The sequence below is a fragment of the Larus michahellis genome, chromosome 7 (genome assembly GCF_964199755.1).
Source record: "Larus michahellis chromosome 7, bLarMic1.1, whole genome shotgun sequence".
NCBI classification, from domain to species: Eukaryota; Metazoa; Chordata; class Aves; order Charadriiformes; family Laridae; genus Larus; species Larus michahellis.
Window position 1 is genome coordinate 23,575,518 of NC_133902.1, and position 21,089 is coordinate 23,596,606.

The following is a 21,089-nucleotide window of genomic DNA, read 5'->3' on the forward strand; positions in this document are numbered from 1 at the left end:
GCTGTGTGGAGAGTAGGTCAAAAAAGAGTGAGAGTTACTTACTCTTGCCCCGTCGTTACCAGCTGTACCTTCAGCACCTTTCTCACCTATGCCGCCCTATGGAAAATACCCAGAAAGTCTCAATTATGACACCAAATGGTGAGCAGTTCATACCCTGGAACAATTACAGTATTAAGAGACAGGTAATTCTACTCAGCACAACAGAAATAACCGAACTTACTCTATCACCCTTGGGGCCAGGCGTTCCAGCGATCCCTCTTTCTCCAGGCATACCTTGAAGACCCGGTGGGCCTGGATCACCAGGCGTCCCACTAGGGCCCGGGCTTCCCTGAAACAAATAAAGAACAAGTTGTTGTCTATTCATATGAGAAGTATCCCTGTCTCTAGGCTGCAGAACACGCTGTGCCTGTGTTGAAGTCTCTGGGGTACAGTTTTAAGTAATAATTTTCTCTTAAATTTGGACTTTATTCATGTCCAAATACTTTTCTTTTCCCATTGTGTTACTCAGGAAGTTCAGTTGTAATATCGTAGTCCTTCCAAATACATTAGTATTTACTCAGTGCATACTGGGGATGAGAACAGACAAAAAAAAAAGCTTGAGCATCTTTCCAACTTGACCTTGATGCCACATGGGTCTCTTACACAAAGTAGCTACAGGTAGAAGTTGCCAGGAGCAGAGATGCTTTATTTATGCTTTGCTTCTCACAGCTCATGTCAATTACAGGCCCTGCATTACTAGAAGGACCCCCTATCTGGGGTGACCTTCCAAGGTCAAATTATATCAATTGCAGGTGAAAGAAAGGCACGCAGCTTTCCGTATTTTCCTTTAAACACCCAACCCTGCCAACTCTCTTCGTGTAAACTGACACGGTTCTTAAAACAGAGCCATTGCCAGAGGGTTTTCTGCAGTTCAGAAATGGCTTTGCCCCGTTCTACTGAGAAACAAACAAACAAACAAATTTAAAATTTTGACCTGTATAAATTCACAAAATGTATTTACATTTTAGTATCTTGCAAGTTATTAATATTGTTATACTGGAATAACTGCATGTCCTCCTAGAATCCTTATATAAACAAGATACCCTTCGTTAAAAGAGATCCCTTTTATAATAAAAAAGCCCTCTGTTTTATGTTCATGCAAATGAGCAGAACGATACATTACATCACTGCAACAACACAAATCTCCATTGAGCTTACCTTTGGACCGTCAGGACCATGACCTCCAGCCATACCCTTTTCACCCTGGATTCCTGATGCACCTGGTTCTCCCCTTTCCCCTGGGTTGCCACGTTCTCCCTAGAAAATGAAAAATTATTACTTATTTAGAAGTCAGGGTACAGTTCTGGTAGACAAAATCCTAAATACACCCCAAGTGCAGCACTGCTATTTGAACAAAGAGCCTGTGAACAAATTCTAGGAGAACTGATCAAACAAAAAACAGCTTTATGCTTTTATTGTTAAAGGTAGGGAAAATAGTATGTTGCTCAGCAAATTAAAAACTGTCACTTCAGAGCTGTAAACCCAATCACTTTGCAGCCAGTACTCAAAACCATAAGCCACGAAACCATTAAAAGTGGTAAGTTTAACAGAAACCATTTTAATACATAGCCATGTTTACAACCATTATATTGGTGGGCAAAAAAGTCCCATGTTCACTTTGGCTGTTAAAGTCCATATTATATATCAACTTCCAAGCTCAGAGAATTGTTATGAGTGTTTAAACTCTGAAAGAAAATACTTACCCTAGGGCCCAGCGGACCAACAGCTCCAGGATCTCCAGGCACACCCTAAACAGAACAGAACTTACCATTAGAATGAAAGCATTATTCATGGCCTTATAGTTAAGGAAATTAGAGATAAAAATTTTCATTTATAAAGTACTCTAAATGTAGATGGCTAGTTCTCTAATATTATCTATCCATGACAAGAGGAGGTAGTCCAACTTCCTCCAACAAGATGGACCGATTCTAGTAACTGTTTTATCCAAAAGCAGTTCTCAGACAGCTTGCAGACTATATCAGTACATATTTTGAAACAGAGTGGGAAATTAAATTACGAAGAAAAGAAAAGGTAAAACTACTTTATGAAGTGAATTCTTGTTAAAGTACAGAGAAATTACCTGATCACCTGGCTTTCCTCCCTCACCTGGAGGACCTGGTGGCCCAGGCAAGCCCTGTAAAAAAGTAAATAAAATGGTCACTAACATGATAGAAATTTGTGTAAATCCAGATTTAATTAAGACACAAATAATACGAATGTAGTATTATACGCAGTACAAGAGCATGCCCTCAGAGATCCCCAAGTGAAATAGTTACATGAATATTTCACCCAAGTGTTTTCTCCCCTCTAAATGAGATGGCAGCCCTTCTTTACCATTTGTAGGATATACATCAGCCATAAAAATAAAGATATCTACAAACGCAGATTGACTTAATTAATACTTCATTATCAAAGCAATTCTTTTGCTCCATATTTGGAAAATCTTTGGAAAATCTCCAAATTAAAACTGAAAACCAACAAAGGTTTTCTCATGGGATACAGAGCTGGTATTTAAGCATTTGCCAAGTCAACGTAGTGTGCAGATGGTGGTAAAGCTAAGTATGACTAATTATTCTGAGCATCTTTGCCTTAGTTCTGAAGTTGTGTTTTGTTAAACATCACTTGACTGAATTTCTCCAATTTAAGCTGATAAAGCCATGGATGTTTTTTTTTTTCTTTAAAAAAAATGAATTCACATACCTGAAACCCTGTAGGACCTGGAGGGCCTTGTTCTCCTCTTTCACCTGCCAGACCCTACACAAAAGAAAATAATAAGTATGCAGTAGAAAAATAGAGGCAGGCTCCACAAGTTTCCTTCTCTGTGAATATGTATATTTTCAACTGCGTATTTTTTTATTACACATTTTTACTTACCCCAGGCCAAGATGTACCCTATCTAAAAGATGTAATAAGATGTATCTTATTTCTTTATATGTCCCTCCTCAAAAGTCTGTGCTGACAGGAAAACACACAGTTCCATTGAAACAAAGGAAGCTAGGAAAATGAACTACGAGAAAATTTTGCTCCTTACACTATTTTTTGAAATGGTCAGTAAAAGGAATTAGGCTACCAACGTATATGTTTTCCAATATAAAATTTTTCTAGGAAAATTTTTTCTTTAAATGTTCTTGGGATTTTTTGTTTGGAATCAACAGCTGGCATGAAGATAAAAATAGAAGCATAAAGAGTAATGGATGGAGTGACAGGCAGGCAGGCAGAGTGGTAAAAGTTGACTTACTGGTGGGCCAACAGGACCAGAAGGACCAACTTCACCATCTTTACCAGGAGCTCCCTAAATTAAAATGACATAGGAAGAAGTCTTGTATAGTGAACATATATAACAGAAAAGCATCATTTTATGTAATCACTGCAAGTAACAGTCACACTCACTCTCTGTCCTGGGACACCCGCATTGCCTGCTTCTCCAGGTTTTCCAGGATCACCCTAATTTGTAGAAATAAAAAATGACTATATTTGCATACTGGTTTAATCCATTAAAAGATATGCAAGTGTTTAAAGTTAAACAGATCTTGGCTACCAAGTGCCATACTCACACTACTACCCTTTGGCCCAGGAAGGCCCATGCTGCCTGGCTGACCCCTGATTCCTATTGAGCCTGCTGGACCTGGACGTCCATCTTCTCCAGGAGCACCCTACAGAGAAAAAACATTTTCCACATTAAACGATAAATATATTTTATTCATATGAACCTATTTACCCCTGGAAAATTCTGTAGATATATATAAAATAACATTAACATGGTTTGGTGCTACAGTTATCAGTCAAAATATCTTTAAGCAGACATAACTTTAGGCAAATACTATGCAATTATCATCATTGAGCTATTATGTACAAATACTTTATTGTTTCCTTAAAGAGACATTTAGAAAAGATATTTAGTTCAAAATGGTTTAAAAATATCCCATCAGCTGCTGAACAACAGACACTGCTATAGAGACAGACACTGCTATACAGACAAAACTAAAGGAACATCATCTGCACTACTTTGGGAGATAGGAATTTAAAGGGAACACTTAAAAGAGAAGATGAACCTTCAGAAATCAAGAAAACTCAAGTTAATAAAAGTCATTTCAAGAGCTGTGATTTGAATTAGCGTTTCCTTACGGAAAGGACTAATTTTTGTGTCACCTACCAAGGGGCCAAGTTTTCCTTCAGGGCCTTGAACGCCTGGATTTCCTGTCAAACCCTGAAATAAGGAATAATATTGGTGTTAAGTTCTGCATATAGTTCTAGAACAATAGACAAATGTAAATAAATCCAAAAGATACGCTCAGTTACTACCATGGTGCAAACACCAAGAGGTTCTTTACACAAGGGGCCGCATCCTCACCTTCACTTTACAGCTTCATCGCCCACTATCTTTGATCTTCCCTTTTCCCATTCTCCCTTTTCTTGTTTTTACACTTCTTGAGCTTCTCACAGGTCATCTTTATTTCTGCCAACATTGCTCAGTGATCTATATCACATCTTATACTTGCTGTTCCCTTTTTCTCTTTTTGTGATATTCCAAATTCTCCCCAAACATTTTTCCTGAAAAAAATCTCTAGATGACATGCACCACTCAACCATGTAAATTATCAGTCACCAACTTAATGAAGGTCTGGCCTTCAGTTCATGTTATTTGTGGCAACTATGTGCTTTATGAGCACCCTTGCTTCAGTTTCATTAGCTGGTCTCAATCAGGGCTTTTTCAAAGACAAATGCAACCTGTGCTTCCCAGCTTCAGCAGGAGAAAAGACAGGTATTTTGGCCTTCACCCTTTAAGTAGCCCCACTGAAACAAGTCAGTCCTTGTGTAACAGCTTTGTACTGCTGCAAAGTTCATTGCTGCCTTTTGAAACTGAAAGATATCGTGGTTTCTAGTCATGATTTACAGTGTACTGTTATTAGTTCCTTACCCTTGCACCTGGGAGGCCAGGTTCACCAGGACGCCCAGGATCTCCCTGACCTCCTTTAGGTCCAGAAGAACCTGCTGCACCACGCTCCCCTTGGGCACCCTAGAAGATACCAATGGGCTACTAGTTAACAGGTAGCAACAGCAGAAGAACAGCAACAGTAAGAGAAGATTAAATAAAACAGGTATCTTGTCTTAATGACCTATTTTTGCAAACAGACTTACAAATCATTAATACTTTTATTATATTATTAATTTTTTTCCCAAACAATTATTACTTAAAAGTTGCTTCCTCCATAAAACAACTTTATATAAGGATTTTAGAATCCCTGTATTTTCACCAAGAAGCTACGAATTTACAGAAACACTAGACAAACACATATGTGAGTCGCTTCCACAGAAGTGTTATAGCACTTGGGAAAGCCAAAGACAGATAAGACCATCTGTTCAAGGGGCACGTCTAGAAAAACTATACCACACACAAAGAAAAGGCAATTCTTCAAATAGTTAGCTACTATAAAGTAATACATAAATATTACTATAGAGTAATACACAAAGCAATATAGTAGTAGAAACAGGCAAACATCTCTTATCCTTTCACATTTCAGCATGAGGGAGCGTTAAGTCAGGGACAGGGAAGGAAAGCTGAACATCACAGGAACTGAAAGTGACTTTTCCCTAAAAAAGATTTCAGGCATTTGTCCATTCCTTTTGACCCTATTTCCAATGATTTTGAGGATCTGCCCGTTTGCCAAGAAGCAGACGTTTTTAACGGACCACTTTCGTTCTGTATATCTCTATGTATGTAAATTTTAAAAATTACCCAGAAAAAACCCAGACACTTTAATTTCATTTACCTTTGGTCCAGGCAGGCCATCAGAACCGGGAAAACCACGATTACCAGGAGCACCCTAGGAAAAGCCATAGATACTAGATTATCATCTTAATTTTTACAGTACTAGATTTATCATTTGGGGGTTCAGTTTACCTCCTTACAACTTTCTTACTTCAATACTTTAAACTTGGGGTTTTTTTAACCACTTGGAGAGGTAAAAATTTCAATGTTTCATTCATGCATGCTGAACAGCTCACATGTGAACAGACTCATTGAAAACAAGATGGCCATTTGTACAGGGGTTAAGCGAAAAATCTGCAGGTTAGCTCGTCGTAACTCCATCACTCTGCTACCACGTTATCCTGTGTGCTGACAGCACAAATGAAAATACCCAGGGAAGAAATAATGCACAGTATGACAGATTTCTTCTCCCCAAAAAGAATAATTGGAGCACAAAAAACGTGCCATATTTTTATATCCTGATCCTCAGGGTATCATTTTCAAAAAGAATATTTCACAAAAGACAGCACCCTAAAATCATTAATCTGATATAGAACAACAAAGTTATAGATACAGATTAACTACTGTTAGGAAAACAAAGTTTGACTACACCCACAATGGAGCTGTAAGAAAGTTCATGTTTAGGTCAAGAGGTTTTCTGGCTTAGCAGTGCATCTCTCAAGACATATTATTCCTTTGGATTGCTCACCCTCTCGCCAACAGGGCCTGGTGGACCTACTGACCCCGGATCACCTCGAGGACCTCTTTTCCCTTCTTCACCTACAGGGCCAATGGGACCCTGGGGACCTTGTGGGCCCTAGTGAAAGTAAAATGTTTTTTAAAAAATCATTGTTAAGCTCAACACTTCTCAGGTATACTGAAGACAGGTAGACTGTCTTCTATACATCATACATGTTTTTTCAAATAAAGGAGAAAAAAATATAGTTAGGATTTGAATCAGTTAAAAAATGCAACTTTTCAGCATCAGCTTTTCTCTTTTACAATTTTTAAAAGCTAATATTTCAGTAAGAATTGCACTATGAATAAACTGTAATTCTGCAGTTTCACCACACAGTGCTCCTTATAATCACCTATTTGCTCAGATACAACAATTTGTATTTATTATTATCAATTGGACAAGCTGCAAAGGATGAAAATTCAGTGAGACTCCCACAGAAATTCTCAAAGGTGAACAGTCAGTGGTAAGGAAACGATTACTTCATCTGTACAGTTTTGTCAGTTATTACATGATCGTTTAACTAGTGAGAAAGAAAAACTGAAGATTGGTTAACAAGTCAAACTGACTCCAACTCCACAGAATCACTTTTCTTCCAAAATTCACATGGTTACAGCACGAAATTAACCACATCCTCAAATAACCTTAGCTGTGGGCTAGGCAGCTATTCATAGCATACAGGTATAAATATTTATATTAATGTATAAATAAAATATAATGAATATATACATTACTGCATAAGTATAAAATGTATTAAAAGTAAGTTTAGAATAAAAAGGACTTTTTAATTATGTTTAGCACACAGACCTGTGTGCTTCTAAATGTCCAGAAGCAATATGGACCTATTTCTCATGAGATGAAGAAATTAGAATAAACTTATTCTGCATGCTACAGAAACCTCAGTAGAGGGATTAATTGGTTTCTCAGTCCTTGAGTCCTGTAAGGTCTATACTGAGTAGGTGATTTATAACATCAAAGGACTTGCTTCAGCATTCATTCTTAGTACCGTATAGCCAGGTTCACCATGGTTTGTCTTCTGCAACAATTACTTGAAAAACAAAAGTAATCTTCTCGTGATTACAAACATCAGAAGTGTCTTGAAAATTGTAAGAATCTATTCAAAATACTCATACAAGCCTTTGGGATTCCTACGCTACAAAGCATATGGAAACTTACAGGTTCGCCTTTGGGTCCCGCTTCTCCCTTGAAACCCGGGACGCCAGGGTCTCCCTGAAAACAAACATGAATAACACCCATAAAGTTAAAACTCCACATAAGTCATTCAACCATTTTGGATTATGCTGTTAAACAGAAAAACATTCCCTAGCTTAGTAATTAGTTGCAGTTTATGCTTACAATTGTTTGTCTTTCCCCTTAGCGTGCTTGTTTGTTATAACATTATCAAAACAAAAATATAAATGAGACAATTTCGGGAGGTAATTGTTCCTGTTTGTCCAAGTTTATATAGACACTCTTCTTTCTTAGGCCTCTAAGAAAGCAAAACAGTATTTTGGACACACAGAAGATTCACAAGATCCAAGTCTCAGCATACTTACTAGCATGTTATTAATTTATTTAAAGGAACCTCACTGCTAATCACTGTTTTAGTTTCATAGTGTGACACGTTTACCAGACATCTTAATTTCCAAAGACAAAGACATCATTACCGGCTGGCCTCGAATACCAGGTGGGCCAGTACTGCCTTGAGGTCCTGGGGAACCAGGTGGACCTGATAAGCCAGGGGGGCCTCCAGTGCCTGGAGATCCCTATAAATAGAAATAAGAGCAAGCACGGTAAGGAAAAATAATAAAAATATGGAAATAAAATAAATCCACTTACACGATTTCTTCAACAGGGGATATGATCACTTACAGTTGGGCCCTTAGCACCTGGGGAACCATCTGTCCCTTCGGTACCCTAAAAATAATGTACCAATCATTAAAATTGATTTTAATGAGAAGGGTATCAAGAACGAAAGCAGAAAATTATAGTTATTTTATCCACTTTGCAAGACCAGACAATAAAGAATATTAAATATACACAGCAACGTAAGATCTACTTGTGTAAATGAGTAGGTTAATATGAATAACAAAGTGTGCAAATTAATGTGACTTTTCATCTTTAAGATCCTATGCTTAAGCTTAAGCTTTAAAGTACTTGTAGGATTGAGACCGTATCAGGCTGTGTAACCCAGTTTTCCAAGTTGTTTTAATTAAATAAGGAAAAGTTATTATTAAAAAAAAAAAAAAAAGCAGAGAACAAATGAATGATATGCTTTCTTTCCTGAGGAAAAAAAGTAATTTGAGCAAAACTCAGTGTCTATCAAGTAGGGTATTAAAATCCCCTATAAACAGGAAACACGTGCAAGCTGAGCACTGAGGAACTCAATTTAATGTACTTACAGGAAGACCTTGTGATCCAGCTGGGCCCTGTGGACCTGTTTCACCTCTTTGTCCTTGAGGACCTTCAGGACCACGAGGACCCGTTGGACCTGCTTCACCCTAAGATTTCACAGGAGAAAACAACTGGGGATTATTTTGCTCTAAAAAGTAGCACCTCAAAGTAACTAAGGAGGAATACTGAGAAAAACAATTCAGGTTTATTATCAGTAACAATTCAGTTTATTACCCTTAAAATATATTTTTGCTTACTTAATTCTGCTTCTACTACTTCTATGTGAATGTAAACTTTAAAAATACAAACAGAATTTTTCCTCAATGTATACAAGGACAAGGAAACTTTCTATAGAGAAGCAGCACTATATCCAGTGACCTAAATCCAATGAGATATTTTAGAAACACATCTCTCTCTAAAATCCCAGTATGCATGTGTAATTTGGCAACTTCGTTTTAGCTTTGTTAACAGCTAAGGCTTAATATTTAGAAGGGATAACACATCTGGGGTTCTTTTGCACAGTACAGATTAACTCACCATTGCAGCACTATATTAAATATAAAATCCATGAAAGATTGGACTAGACGCTCCAATAAAAAAGTTCGTCCTGCCATCTCCTTTGAATTTTATCTTTATACAGGAAATTTGCCTTTTGGAGCTGATGACTGTTAATATCACATCTTCACAACCGAAGTCCACACCTTCATCATTTACTTTGCTTAGCTTTTATGAGTTTAAAGCAGCTATTCCAATTTTACATCATCTGGTGATCAAACTTGAATGTAGCTCCTCCTTTTCAAAAGCTTTCATTGAATCACCATGTGACAACTTCTCCAAACATTTATGTAGGCATTAAGTAGTGCTTAGTTATACCAAAACATTCTATGACATGCACTAAAAGGTCTATCATTTAATTGTATACATTATGTTAATACTCTTATTAAGACTTGTTTCCAAAAAGCTGTTCCATGAATGTTCCCAGCTTCGCAACATCACAAAACATCTGCTGAACTTGGCTATCTGGCTAATTGAGAGTTTCTTCTTGTATAATTTTTTCCTATTATGTTTTAGGAGTATAAAGGAACAAAGAGAAGGAACTGGGTGGAGGGCAAGTATAAGAAGTATAAGGAAGCTGTACAAGTTGTCTTTTCTATCTTTGCAGATATATTCTCAAGGCTAGGAAAAAAAAATAAAAATTGAGCTCTTTCTTGAAAAGCATGAGAGGAAAGTCCCACAAAGACAGTGCTGCAGCCAGTGAAAGTTTTCCATTTCAGCCACAAAAGGTGGTAATCACCATTTGCTCTATTGTGACGAACTGCCGTACACCTCTGTTGGCGTTCAAGCATTTTCCTTACCAGTCTAGGTCATCTCAAAAAGTGTTCTTGGCCAAAAGTGGAAGTGTGAGCACTAGAAGGTACTGCTTCCATACTGTCTTAGACTAGTTCTCACAACTTGACTTGTAATAATGCATCTTATTATCCTTGAGTATACTAGGCAAGATTCCTGAGGCACAGCACGACATTCATCTTACAATCACCCCTTAGCTCAAGCGAAAGCGAAAGCAAAGAAAGTATCCTAACTGTGGTGAATTGCAATTGCTTCATTTGGCTTCTGATTTCTATCTCCTGTCTCAAGGTCTCAACTCAGGCTGATTTCACAGCCACTGTTAGGGCCCTGTATACCTGTCAGTCTGAACTCTGTGTAGTCTAGTACACATTATTTAATTCGGTGTTGTTAGATACATTAAAAAGATATTTTTGCTTTATTTTTTACCTTTACACCAGGAACACCTGGAAAACCTGGAGAACCAGTTATGCCAAGTGGGCCCTATAAAAGACAGACACACAAAGCTATAATTCTGCAGTTTAGGTCACACAGATTAGTACCTCATTACTATGGTTCTGGAATTAAATGTGCTTTTAGTCATAAAACATTTGTTCATAACAAAACCAAATTAACTATAATTTTTCTAAGTGACACACAAATATTTTATAGAATTATGGTGCAGTATTTTAATAATGTGTTTACTGAATTCAGCAAAGTTACAATTCTTGATTCACCTACCAATGCCCAAATTGCAATGTACACAGCTGACAATTATTATTGCAATTTTAGTTTTTAATGAAATTTTATATCCTCTTTTTATATCTATGCTACTGTGGTACGGTAATTAAAAGATCAGATATTTGTTAAGCTGTCACAATTTTGTCCTACAGAATGTAGCAAAGGAGAGTTTCAATTCTTTTAAATTGAAAAAAAGTAATCTAGAAAAAAGAGAAATACAAGCCATGTCTACATTGAAACAACTGGGTTGCCCGGCAAGATTTTTGATGCAAGCAACATGACAATAGAAAACATAATTAAAGGCTACATGCCCTACTTCCTACTTTTCTGCCCCATTGAGATTCCCAAATTCATTTGCAAGCTTTTAAGCATGGGTTTTGTACCAAATTTTCAAGGCTGCACGGACAAAGATGTACAGCAGAGACAGCTTACTGCTCGGATCTGTGTTCGGAGACAGGCAGGTATTTCTGGGAAAGGAAGTGGAGGAAAGGCTGGGTTATGCCACACCACAAAACACGGTGTTGTGCAGAGGTACATCTTCAGCTCCCCCCCAAAAAAAGAAGTATAGCTCTTCCCAAATGGAATTAGATCTTGAGATAGTCGATGCTGGATCTAAGAAGGGCTGGCAGCTTGAGCAGACCAGAGCATTGATGCGGCTACGCTATTTCTGGTTCTCGAGCCAAATCCTTGGCACGTTACACTGCAGCGTGTAGGCGCACCTCATGTGGCTGCAAGGACATGAAGTTTGGGCAGGGGTGCAAACAGCTGGGGCTGCGTTACATGACAGACTGTCCAAACTCACTAGAAAGCAAACGTCAAGCGTATACACTTGAAGATACCTGTATGTCACGACACAAACCTCCCAAAGACTTCCAATTAAGGGCTTTAAAGTAAATTTGTAAATTGTTTCCATTTTCATAATGCCTCTTGTGCTGAACAAGACATTCAACAGAAGACCTTTCTACTGTATTATAAACTCTCTGCATGGCGGCACACTGTGGTTATAAATATTCACTACAACGCTATTCCCAGATGATCCCTCTTTATCTTTCCCTGATTTTCTATCTTGTTGTAAAATATGACGCATACTGTGAAAAAATGTTCTATGTAATAAAGTTCTGCGGAAAAACTTAATGAGAACAATCTGTCCCACTGAGCATTAATTACAGACAACATTTCTGCCATGACCTTGCACTGGATTTCTACAGAACTGATGTAACAGCTCGCTAAGTATATTTTTGAAAACCTATGTCCCGGATTATTGTATCACAAATACACGTCTGCCAAATCTCTCTCGCGTTGCAGGAAGAATTCCAGAGTTATGGTATACCACTGCACTGACCCAAACAACAATGCATTTCATTAACGCGTCCTCCAATGAGAACCATATGCATTAAGTACCAGTATCTCCCTTGTGACACTACATGGGATTTTACCAAAAATGTTAGCCAACCAATTATCATGTCCAGTGAAGCTGAGCTCATGTTTTATGCCAAAGGAAAATTTCAAGCTTCATGTAGAATTTCATAGCTCAGGATCCAGCTTTTTTTAACTTTATAATTTGTTTTCAAAACTGAAAATCTTTTCATTGTTTGAAAGTTTCTTCTAACAAGTTACCCTTCTTTCACGATACAGTAAATAATTCAGTTTTGCAACTTCTACACACTTAAACTCATTTTTTGAGCCTCTATTACAGTTAATTATTTCTTACAGAAATTTTTAATAGAACAGTCTGTTCATTAAGATGACAGGTAAATGAATTTTTATCAGGACTTGTATCACTATTAAATGAAGATTATGCACAGAATGAAATTTAATTGCAGGCAGGTGTGTTTTAGGGTTCTGAGGGTTTTTTAGTGTGATGTTTTCGCAGTGGGTTTTTTCCCTTTTTTTTTTTTTTAAATTGAACTTCACAAAGTGGTAAAGGTTCAGGTTGGCTATATCACAGGGCAAGAACTGTCAACCACATTCTAGAAGTAACGCTTTCAAAAAAGCAAATGAAAAAGAATGCCACATTTTTAAAGGGCCTTGCACAAATAGTACGAAACCATCATAAGCTTTCATTTGCAAAAGCAACTCATAATTAACTGTGTGTATGTGAATAATCCCACTGGCTTCCTAACAGTCGTGTAAATTCACTGACGTGCATTTTGCAAACGCCCTGTGAGATTGGATTGTAGGATTGAAACCATCCCCCTTTGATACACCAACACCCACAGTTTAAACTGCCGCAGTCATCTTCAGCCCTGTTGCAATCGGGATTGAACTTCTACAGTCATGCATACCAGGCTTTCTCAATTTGCGGACATTCACACATAGGCTTCTGGTTCTTCAGTTCAATGTGTGGCGGCCCATAATTAAAAGGCTATCTTTTACACGTTTCGTAATGGATCAATTGCAATTTTCCTATCGGTGAGTGGCATTTTTTCTTGCTGATAATGGGTACAATCTCATTTGCCAGCTTTGTACGTGAAGGAAGATAATACGCAGTTATAAACTGGTTTACATTACAGCGCATGTCCTTGGGACGCTTATCTCCCTGCAATACGGATCCCGCTTCATAAGAGCAGCAAAGCATCACCTCTCCAGGGAAGATGCCACTCCTCTGCAAACTAAAACCATTAGATGAAGCAAACTACAGAGTATCACATCACAGAGGACGGCACTAAAGCTAAATTGAGTAGAACTTGGAATCACTTACAGGTAATTCCAGTTGCATTTAACTGTTACCAGCAACTGCCAATAATTTTTTTGTGCTTCTTCTGGTAGTGTCAAAAGGCATGTAGGAAGTATAAGGTGAAAAAAACAGGCGATTAAGAAAGAAACTTACCATTGGCCCTGGCTTCCCAGGCATACCATGTTGGCCACGTCCACCCTAGATATGAAAATACACAAGATCGAGTATTTAAAAGAACTCTAACTACTTTTTTTATGTATTTATTGTTCGCATTTGTGATAACAGCCATACATACTAAAGCAATCAAAGAAATGCTGGATGGCAGAGCCCTCCAAACACTGGCATGGAAAACTGCTGGAAGAAATTATGCTCCCCTTCAAGTTAATGGATTTCTCTACTTTCAGAAAGGTCAATATTTTGACGGTGTGATTGTATGGAGCACATAACATAAATGGAGCACATAAAAGTCATGGGGAGAACTGCCAGAAAAAACAATACTTGACGCTGGACGCAAAGCAACAGAAAGAACTTTCTACTCAAACATGATCTCATGTCAAGGCTAATCCCTCCTTTTGCTGAAAAGCAAAATATTTTTTAGGAAGAGAGCTTTATTACCAGGAATTAAATCATAAGACTTTATTTAAAATGAAAGTACAAACTTTCATTTTAAACTTTTTGTTTCTAGTTCAGTATTTTTGGTGAAAATAGCCTCTCAAAAGAAATTTCACAGAAACAAAGATGACGTTTTTGTATCACAGAAAAAAGTGTTGTGAGGGTATTTGGCCTCGTGGGCAGCTCTGCTATAAGAAATTACCATAAGCTAGCATTCTCCTTTTAAAACTGTTTTGAAATTTACAGTAAAGGTCTCACCCCACAAAACTCTGCTCAGCACTAACTTTCTTGAGCTAGAGCTGAACTCACCACGGAAGTGACTAGCAGCCACGTGAATAAACGCTTTCAGGTCCAAGGATTTAAATTTAAGTAAAACAAGGGAAGATTTACAAGAAGAGAGAAGGAAAATCCTACTTACAGGGGCACCCTGTGGTCCAATTCGACCTCTTTCTCCTGGCATTCCTCTAGGTCCCTTGAAGAGAGAACAAAAAGTACATTATTTAGGGGCTCATCATGGCAGAATAACAAAAAGGGGAGACCATAGTTCACTTGATTTTTTCCCCCCATAGAGGAAAGAACACACGCTACCCCCTCTTTTTTTTTTTTCTCCTGCTTTTTCTTTGCTTTTTACTTTTTTTTAAACACACTTGACTTTTCCTTTGCTTCCAATAAGTCTTGCACCGCATTGCTCTTCAGCGAGTTTCTGCTCAGTCTTCTTTATTTGCTTTTAACAAGAACATGATTAGGTTCACTGAGACTACAAGCATGGTAAGGACAGATGATGCAAACAACAGTTACAGAACCAAGTTATTTTTTTTCTAGCTGCAGGTGTAGCTTATCTTGTCCTATAGCAGGAAAGAAGTAGCAGCTTCTATAAATCCTTGCAGGCTCACAGGCTTGCCCAGTGGAAATTTAATAAACTGTAATTTCCCTTTTCCTGTTCCAACAGTATTTCCAGTTTTAAACACATCAGAATAAATTTGTATATACTCAGCAGGGTCAATAATGCAATCTCATTTACTACGTCTCATTCAAAAATTAGGTTCCACTTCAGGGATATCACATTCTGCGTGACACAAGACAGTGCTTCGCGGAGAGATGTCATTATCTGATATCAGAAAGGTGCTTTACTTCCAGAAGGACTGCTGAGAGTCAATTTTCGGCGTGTTGGCACTGCTCACAAGTATGCGGTTGTCCAAAACCACATCTGAATGAAAACTACTCCGAGAAAAAGTTCCTGTTTCACTCCCATGTCACGCACGCTTATCCTCACCGTAGGTTCCAAAATCCTCCGTCCGCGGTTTTCTTAGCTAGTGCATTTCTGACCTAAATTATTCCTATTCTATCTCAGAGCAACTAAAACAGTTTTTCTCATACTGAAATTGCTCCATGTGAAGCAGCAACATGTAAAAAAAAAATTTTGTCACCCTACACTTACATGAGTAGGTAAACAATCACAAAATCTGCAAACAAGTTTCTGTTGAGCCTTCTGATCTATTATTGTTATCTATGCCTGTGAATTGCAAAGAATAACAGCTTATAGTGGACCAAATTTACTGTTAGTGTAATAGAAAACAAAGCCTTAATTAAGAGAAAGTTCAGCTTCATGACATCAAGTACAGATATCAAAACCTTAAATTCCTATTGGCAATAGCATTTACAATCTTAAAGCCACTTCTGTAATACCCAACGCACACGACACTCACTAGAGGACCCGTTGCACCCATGGCACCTGTTGGTCCAGATTCTCCCTGTAAATGGAAACGAAATGACACAATTAGAGGAACTGGGCTAGAGGAAAATGGAGTTACGTGTTTCCTGCCTGTCCTCCACCCTTACATGAGACCTAGGAGGCAGATTTGCACAGTCCCCGGTGTGCACCACGGGCACTGTTCCCCATGCTGGTGGGAAATGCCATATTTACTGATTCTCAGTGAAGCAGATCTAACTCCTACCTGTTCTAGCTAACAGCCCACACCACCTCCTGCACTGGTTCTACCAAGGCTCCTGCTGTTGTTGCCTCCACAGAAAGTGGTAAGCAATCTCAGGAAAGAAATCTTTTCTTTTACAAACTCTCCTTAACTACTGATTCCACACTTAAATTTAGATTTTGGAAGATTCACTTCATTTACTACGTTTTTAATCTAAAGGAATAGTTCTGTCACACCTGTGATTATCGCCTACACTAGGCCGAAAGTGTTTCAGCATCAGCACTGATCAACGTGGAAAAGCCTGAAAAAAAGTGTTCCATGCTCTTTTAAAATATCTTTTAATTCATCTTGAAAGGATTGTCTCCAGCTGGCTATCCTGTGTTACCACGGCTTTGAGCTGAAGTTGTAAGGGTGCTGCAGTACCAGCCAGGGTCAAAAATTTTAAGGGAAAAATTTGTCAGGTGAAAAACAGTCAGTTCATTAAAATATATTCTCTCTCCTTGCCAATGCCTGTTTCTTTTAAGGCAGTCTCTAGTATGGTAATCCAAAAGAGGAGAGTCAGGTTTTAGTTATGCATTGCTATTTTATTTTATTTTATTTTATTTTATTTTATTTTATTTTATTTTATTTTATTTTATTTTATTTTATTTTATTTTATTTTATTTTATTTTATTAAAAAAAAAAGTTAGAAAACTGTTTTTCCTCTCTCAGCTCGGTCACATAAAGCCAACAAGAACAAAAAAATGGCTAAGTGGAAAACTGCAAGATGTGCATGGCCTCTTCGTTAACAGACTTTGTTGTCTTACATAAGTGTCACAGACCTTATGTAAAATACCTTATAGGCCCAAAACTGAGCCCCAGCTGAAATTGTGACTGGCTCTATTGAACTTTCTTCCTGTATAAAGCCCAGACATGTCCTCGTATAGCAGTTTGTATGGATCAAACACACTGTAAAAACGGACAATTCCATTATCGCCTCTCCACTCCATACCAGTAGCACTGACAGGAGAGGGTACAAAGCTGCATTTGAAACATCGACTATCTTTAATTTGGCATTATAGAAAACATGCTTAAGCATTTAGTTCTTTGCGCCATGAATATACCTTTGCTCCAGCTGCTCCAATTTCACCTTTTGGACCGTCGAGTCCTTTCAATCCCTGTAAGAGTTATAAGAATATGGAGAAACTATATATATGTACACACATAGAGCACTCCTACTATTATTTTTAAAATAACTTGATACTAAAGTGTTAAGAATGGATCTGAGGTGGCAAAAGCAAGAAAGGAAAAAAATAAAGAAGAAAAAATCCAGATGGAATAAAGTTTTTAAACATTTCCTAAATGGAAACCATTTGTACAAGGTACATTTCCTTGGATTTGGTTTCCTTTTTAAAACAAGAACACTTAAAAAAAAAAACAACTTAAAACAACAAGAAGGAGGCTCTGAGCCATAGGAAACCTATTTATTCCTCCCCAAAGTACAATTCTGGCCAGAAAACTTGGTAATTTGTAATCACTCCATGTTGCAAACACATCCACCTCTCCAGTTCCCCACCCTAATGCAGGACTTGCCAACAAAGTGAGAGAACTGTCAGGTCTGTGCCTCCTGAAGCTTGGCAGGGCTCAGGCAAGCTCCTTCCAGATTCCCAGATCATTTGAAAATGAAGTGAAGAAAGCACTAGAGAATACAGTACAGAGGTCAGCTTAAAGGGGAACAGCGTTGATTTTGATTTTCTGCAAGGCCCCCTTTCTCTCAAACGCCAGCGATTCTGCTGGAATTGGCAGGATTAAAACTGTAGTCAAATTCGCCACTAACACAAAAGAAGTTGAGTATCTTTTACTAAAACTACCTGGAAACATCATCTATAAAGAGAGGGAAAAATCTTGTTTCTTACCCTGTGACCCTTGAGACCCGGGAGACCAGGAGCACCGGGAAAGCCTCGAGGTCCCTAAGTAGAAAAAAGAAGAAACAAATAAAATCCTTATTTCTGCAGATAAACCTAGAGATAAGGCGGTTAACAGGGGAGAGGGTAGAAGCACTAATACTAACATTCCTAACGCTCCTTCATCTTGGTGACATAACATAGTGAGGCATAGCATTTGAACGGGTATAACATCTAACTATGAAGTTAGACAGTCTCAGCATTATGTACATTTTCTCTGATATTAAAAGCTTTATTGTTTATATCGTGGATGATCAAACCTCAAATAGAAGTAATAACTAGTGGTAGGTCAAGTTTTGAAGCCTGAAATGAAGAAACCTTAATTAAATAGAGATCAAAAATCAGAGCTATCATTGAAAATAAAATAGAAACTAAGACCAAACTGCAAACAAACTGTACATGTTCTTTCAGAATATGTCAGTCAAGTAGCATGATAAAAAACTGCTATTAAAACACATTTAACAATTAAACCAAAGTTGCCTTGCACTTAGTTTCTTACCAAGTTTCCCAATTTCTCTTTCAGGAAAGACTAAGTAATGGAAGGGAGTGAGGTGCCTCCTGTTAGAATATTGGTCACGTGATTTTATAATGGAAATCACATTAACGCCTTCATACTCTCAGATAACAAGAATTCAGCAAACTGTTTAAACATATAATTTCTTCATTATAGTGCCGCTGAACCAAAGTTCTCAAAAAGATTACAGTTCATACCTTTTGTCATAGCAAAAAATCATTAAGATATATTATGGAAAATGAAGCATCATGAAGCAACACCGACATTCAGAGGAGCAAAATGAAATGTCAGATCTCAGCGTTCGAGAGGAGAACTGCACATACAGACAAGCTGGTTCCTTGGTTCCTTGTTAGCGTCAAGAAAAGTAAGAAAGGTCTTTGCCTTCCCATAGTCAATTACATGGATAATGTTTGATCACAAAGTTCAGTGGGAAATTATTCCAGAGTTGGCAGACTCCTAAAGGGACAATTACTTTATGAAGGTATGAAATTTCTGAAATTAATAAACTAGATTGCTTGAAATTGTTTATACTCAATGAGTTTCTCAGTGAAGGATGATCTTTGTTGTCATACAAGTTCTTGTATATAAATTTGAAACTGTACAAATTATGCTTGCTTAGACTGAACGTCGCCTGTAAAAACTCTTTATTTGGCCTGTGCTCAGTGGTATATGTATATTAGTTTATGCAACTAGGGCAATCAAACGATGAAGCACGCACCTGCAACAAGGCACATGGCAAGGAGGCAAATGATGTGCAAGGGGAAAGAGCCTTGTGAGTGGCTGCATGGTCCTGTTGCCAGCTGGGGTTAAACCACGACAGGGCCAAAATTATATAAGACGATAAAATTATGTCATTTTATCATTGGATATACCTGTTTTCTCTATTTCTAAAATAAACCATTACAAGTACCGTCTGCAGTACAAGTATGTATTACTTGGAAATCCTTTAATTACATCTGCATATTGCAAACATAGATAAAAATAAATTATATACGTCTATGATACAATCCCCTCTTCCCCTGCTTTCAGACTGACTGTTATAAAGGTAACACCGCGCCATCCCAACATGACATCATTTTATAGTCTCTGAGCACTTCCTGCACGTGATTGCAAATGGCCACGTGCAATGCTGGGAAATGGAGTACAACTTGTCTGCACTGCCATCTGTTTTATGCGTATTTCATCTATGGAACAGTTGAAACGTGCACCCATGAAACGACTCTCAGGGTTAACTCAAGGACTTTTGAATCACCTGTTTGGTTCTGAGCTGTCACACTGATCTGGATCAGTAGAGTAAGCCAACGCAAGTACTTCGGAAATTGAACAGCAGAGCTTTGCACTCGTTATTAAAAGAGATAGTGATAACATAAGTATGATTGTTTTGCTAAAATGTAAATAATCATGCTCTTACTGGAGATCCTGGAAATCCAGGCTCACCGGATTGTCCTGGTCTACCAGGTTCACCCTAAGGAAAGAAAAAAAAAAAAGGACACATGAAAATAGCAGACGTGAAAATTAGCTTATTATTCTTCCATTCAAACAAATGAGGACATTCGCATCAGTATTACTTATCTTCTCTTTACTGTAACAATTTCAGCGATATAAATCAACTGCACACATGACTAGCAATTTGCATTAGACACATTAACTTAAAAAAGGCTTTTAACAGAAAATTGCGTCACTTGGTGACTGAGTCCAAAATGCATCTCAGCATCACAAGATGGCGCTGCAACGTAGGTGTCCTATGAATTAATGAGGTAACCTTTTGTTACCCTCACGCAGAGTCAAATTACTTCAATTTTCCACAGGAACAACAGTCTAAAACTGCCCGCATTGTAGCTTGTCAGTTCAATGTTATTAAATGTATATAATTTCATTCTAGGTCGGTGATCCTCTTCTGTGTGATGCAATAGGAAAGAAAATACGTATAATACATACATCTTACTTGTATGTGTACATACATGGACAGAGTCATAAAATCAGTTATGAGCGTAATAAATTGTTTAAAAGTTAAAAAAAATTAAATACTAATATTTTATTGTCCAGATCCAGGTGAATGTTATCATCAGACAGTACTTCTAACTCATCATGCAATCCCCAAAAGAGGAGATGCCTCCAATTGCCCCCTCCTAACTGTGGTATATTATTATGTTTGATTTCAAGAAAGACATCTCAGTCGGGAGAACTGGATGAGGAAAGAAATAATAAAGTGCCAGTGCTTAAACCTTAGGTATGATGGTGACATGTAAGGAAAAGATTGGAGGGATTTGAAAAGGGTTGCTAAGATTTATAGTTTTGACACTGCACTTAATGAAAAGTATGATTACAAAGAAAAGTAAATAGATAAAATTAGTTACAACAGGCACATCTGCTGGTTAGTCACTGTCTCAAAGATGCCAATATTTTTTTATTAAAAATAAAACGAGATAC

At 37.7% G+C, this 21,089-nt stretch overlaps 1 protein-coding gene across 1 annotated transcript in view; it reads right to left on the bottom strand.

Moving 5' to 3' along the window:
- The window catches only part of COL5A2 (collagen type V alpha 2 chain), a 113,458-nt gene that overhangs the window by 19,060 nt on the left and 73,309 nt on the right, over positions 1-21,089 (bottom strand). Inside the window, exons 12-35 of the mRNA XM_074593991.1 lie at positions 20,071-20,124; positions 18,098-18,151; positions 17,306-17,359; positions 15,978-16,022; positions 14,690-14,743; positions 13,813-13,857; positions 10,692-10,745; positions 8,927-9,025; positions 8,397-8,441; positions 8,192-8,290; positions 7,701-7,754; positions 6,498-6,605; positions 5,811-5,864; positions 4,958-5,056; positions 4,193-4,246; positions 3,594-3,692; positions 3,430-3,483; positions 3,278-3,331; positions 2,740-2,793; positions 2,120-2,173; positions 1,743-1,787; positions 1,198-1,296; positions 221-328; positions 43-96 (exon numbers count right to left, since the gene is read on the bottom strand). Of these exons, the coding sequence (XP_074450092.1) occupies positions 43-96; positions 221-328; positions 1,198-1,296; positions 1,743-1,787; positions 2,120-2,173; positions 2,740-2,793; positions 3,278-3,331; positions 3,430-3,483; positions 3,594-3,692; positions 4,193-4,246; positions 4,958-5,056; positions 5,811-5,864; positions 6,498-6,605; positions 7,701-7,754; positions 8,192-8,290; positions 8,397-8,441; positions 8,927-9,025; positions 10,692-10,745; positions 13,813-13,857; positions 14,690-14,743; positions 15,978-16,022; positions 17,306-17,359; positions 18,098-18,151; positions 20,071-20,124 (1,593 nt within the window). The remainder of the gene's footprint in view (positions 1-42; positions 97-220; positions 329-1,197; positions 1,297-1,742; positions 1,788-2,119; positions 2,174-2,739; positions 2,794-3,277; positions 3,332-3,429; positions 3,484-3,593; positions 3,693-4,192; positions 4,247-4,957; positions 5,057-5,810; positions 5,865-6,497; positions 6,606-7,700; positions 7,755-8,191; positions 8,291-8,396; positions 8,442-8,926; positions 9,026-10,691; positions 10,746-13,812; positions 13,858-14,689; positions 14,744-15,977; positions 16,023-17,305; positions 17,360-18,097; positions 18,152-20,070; positions 20,125-21,089) is intronic.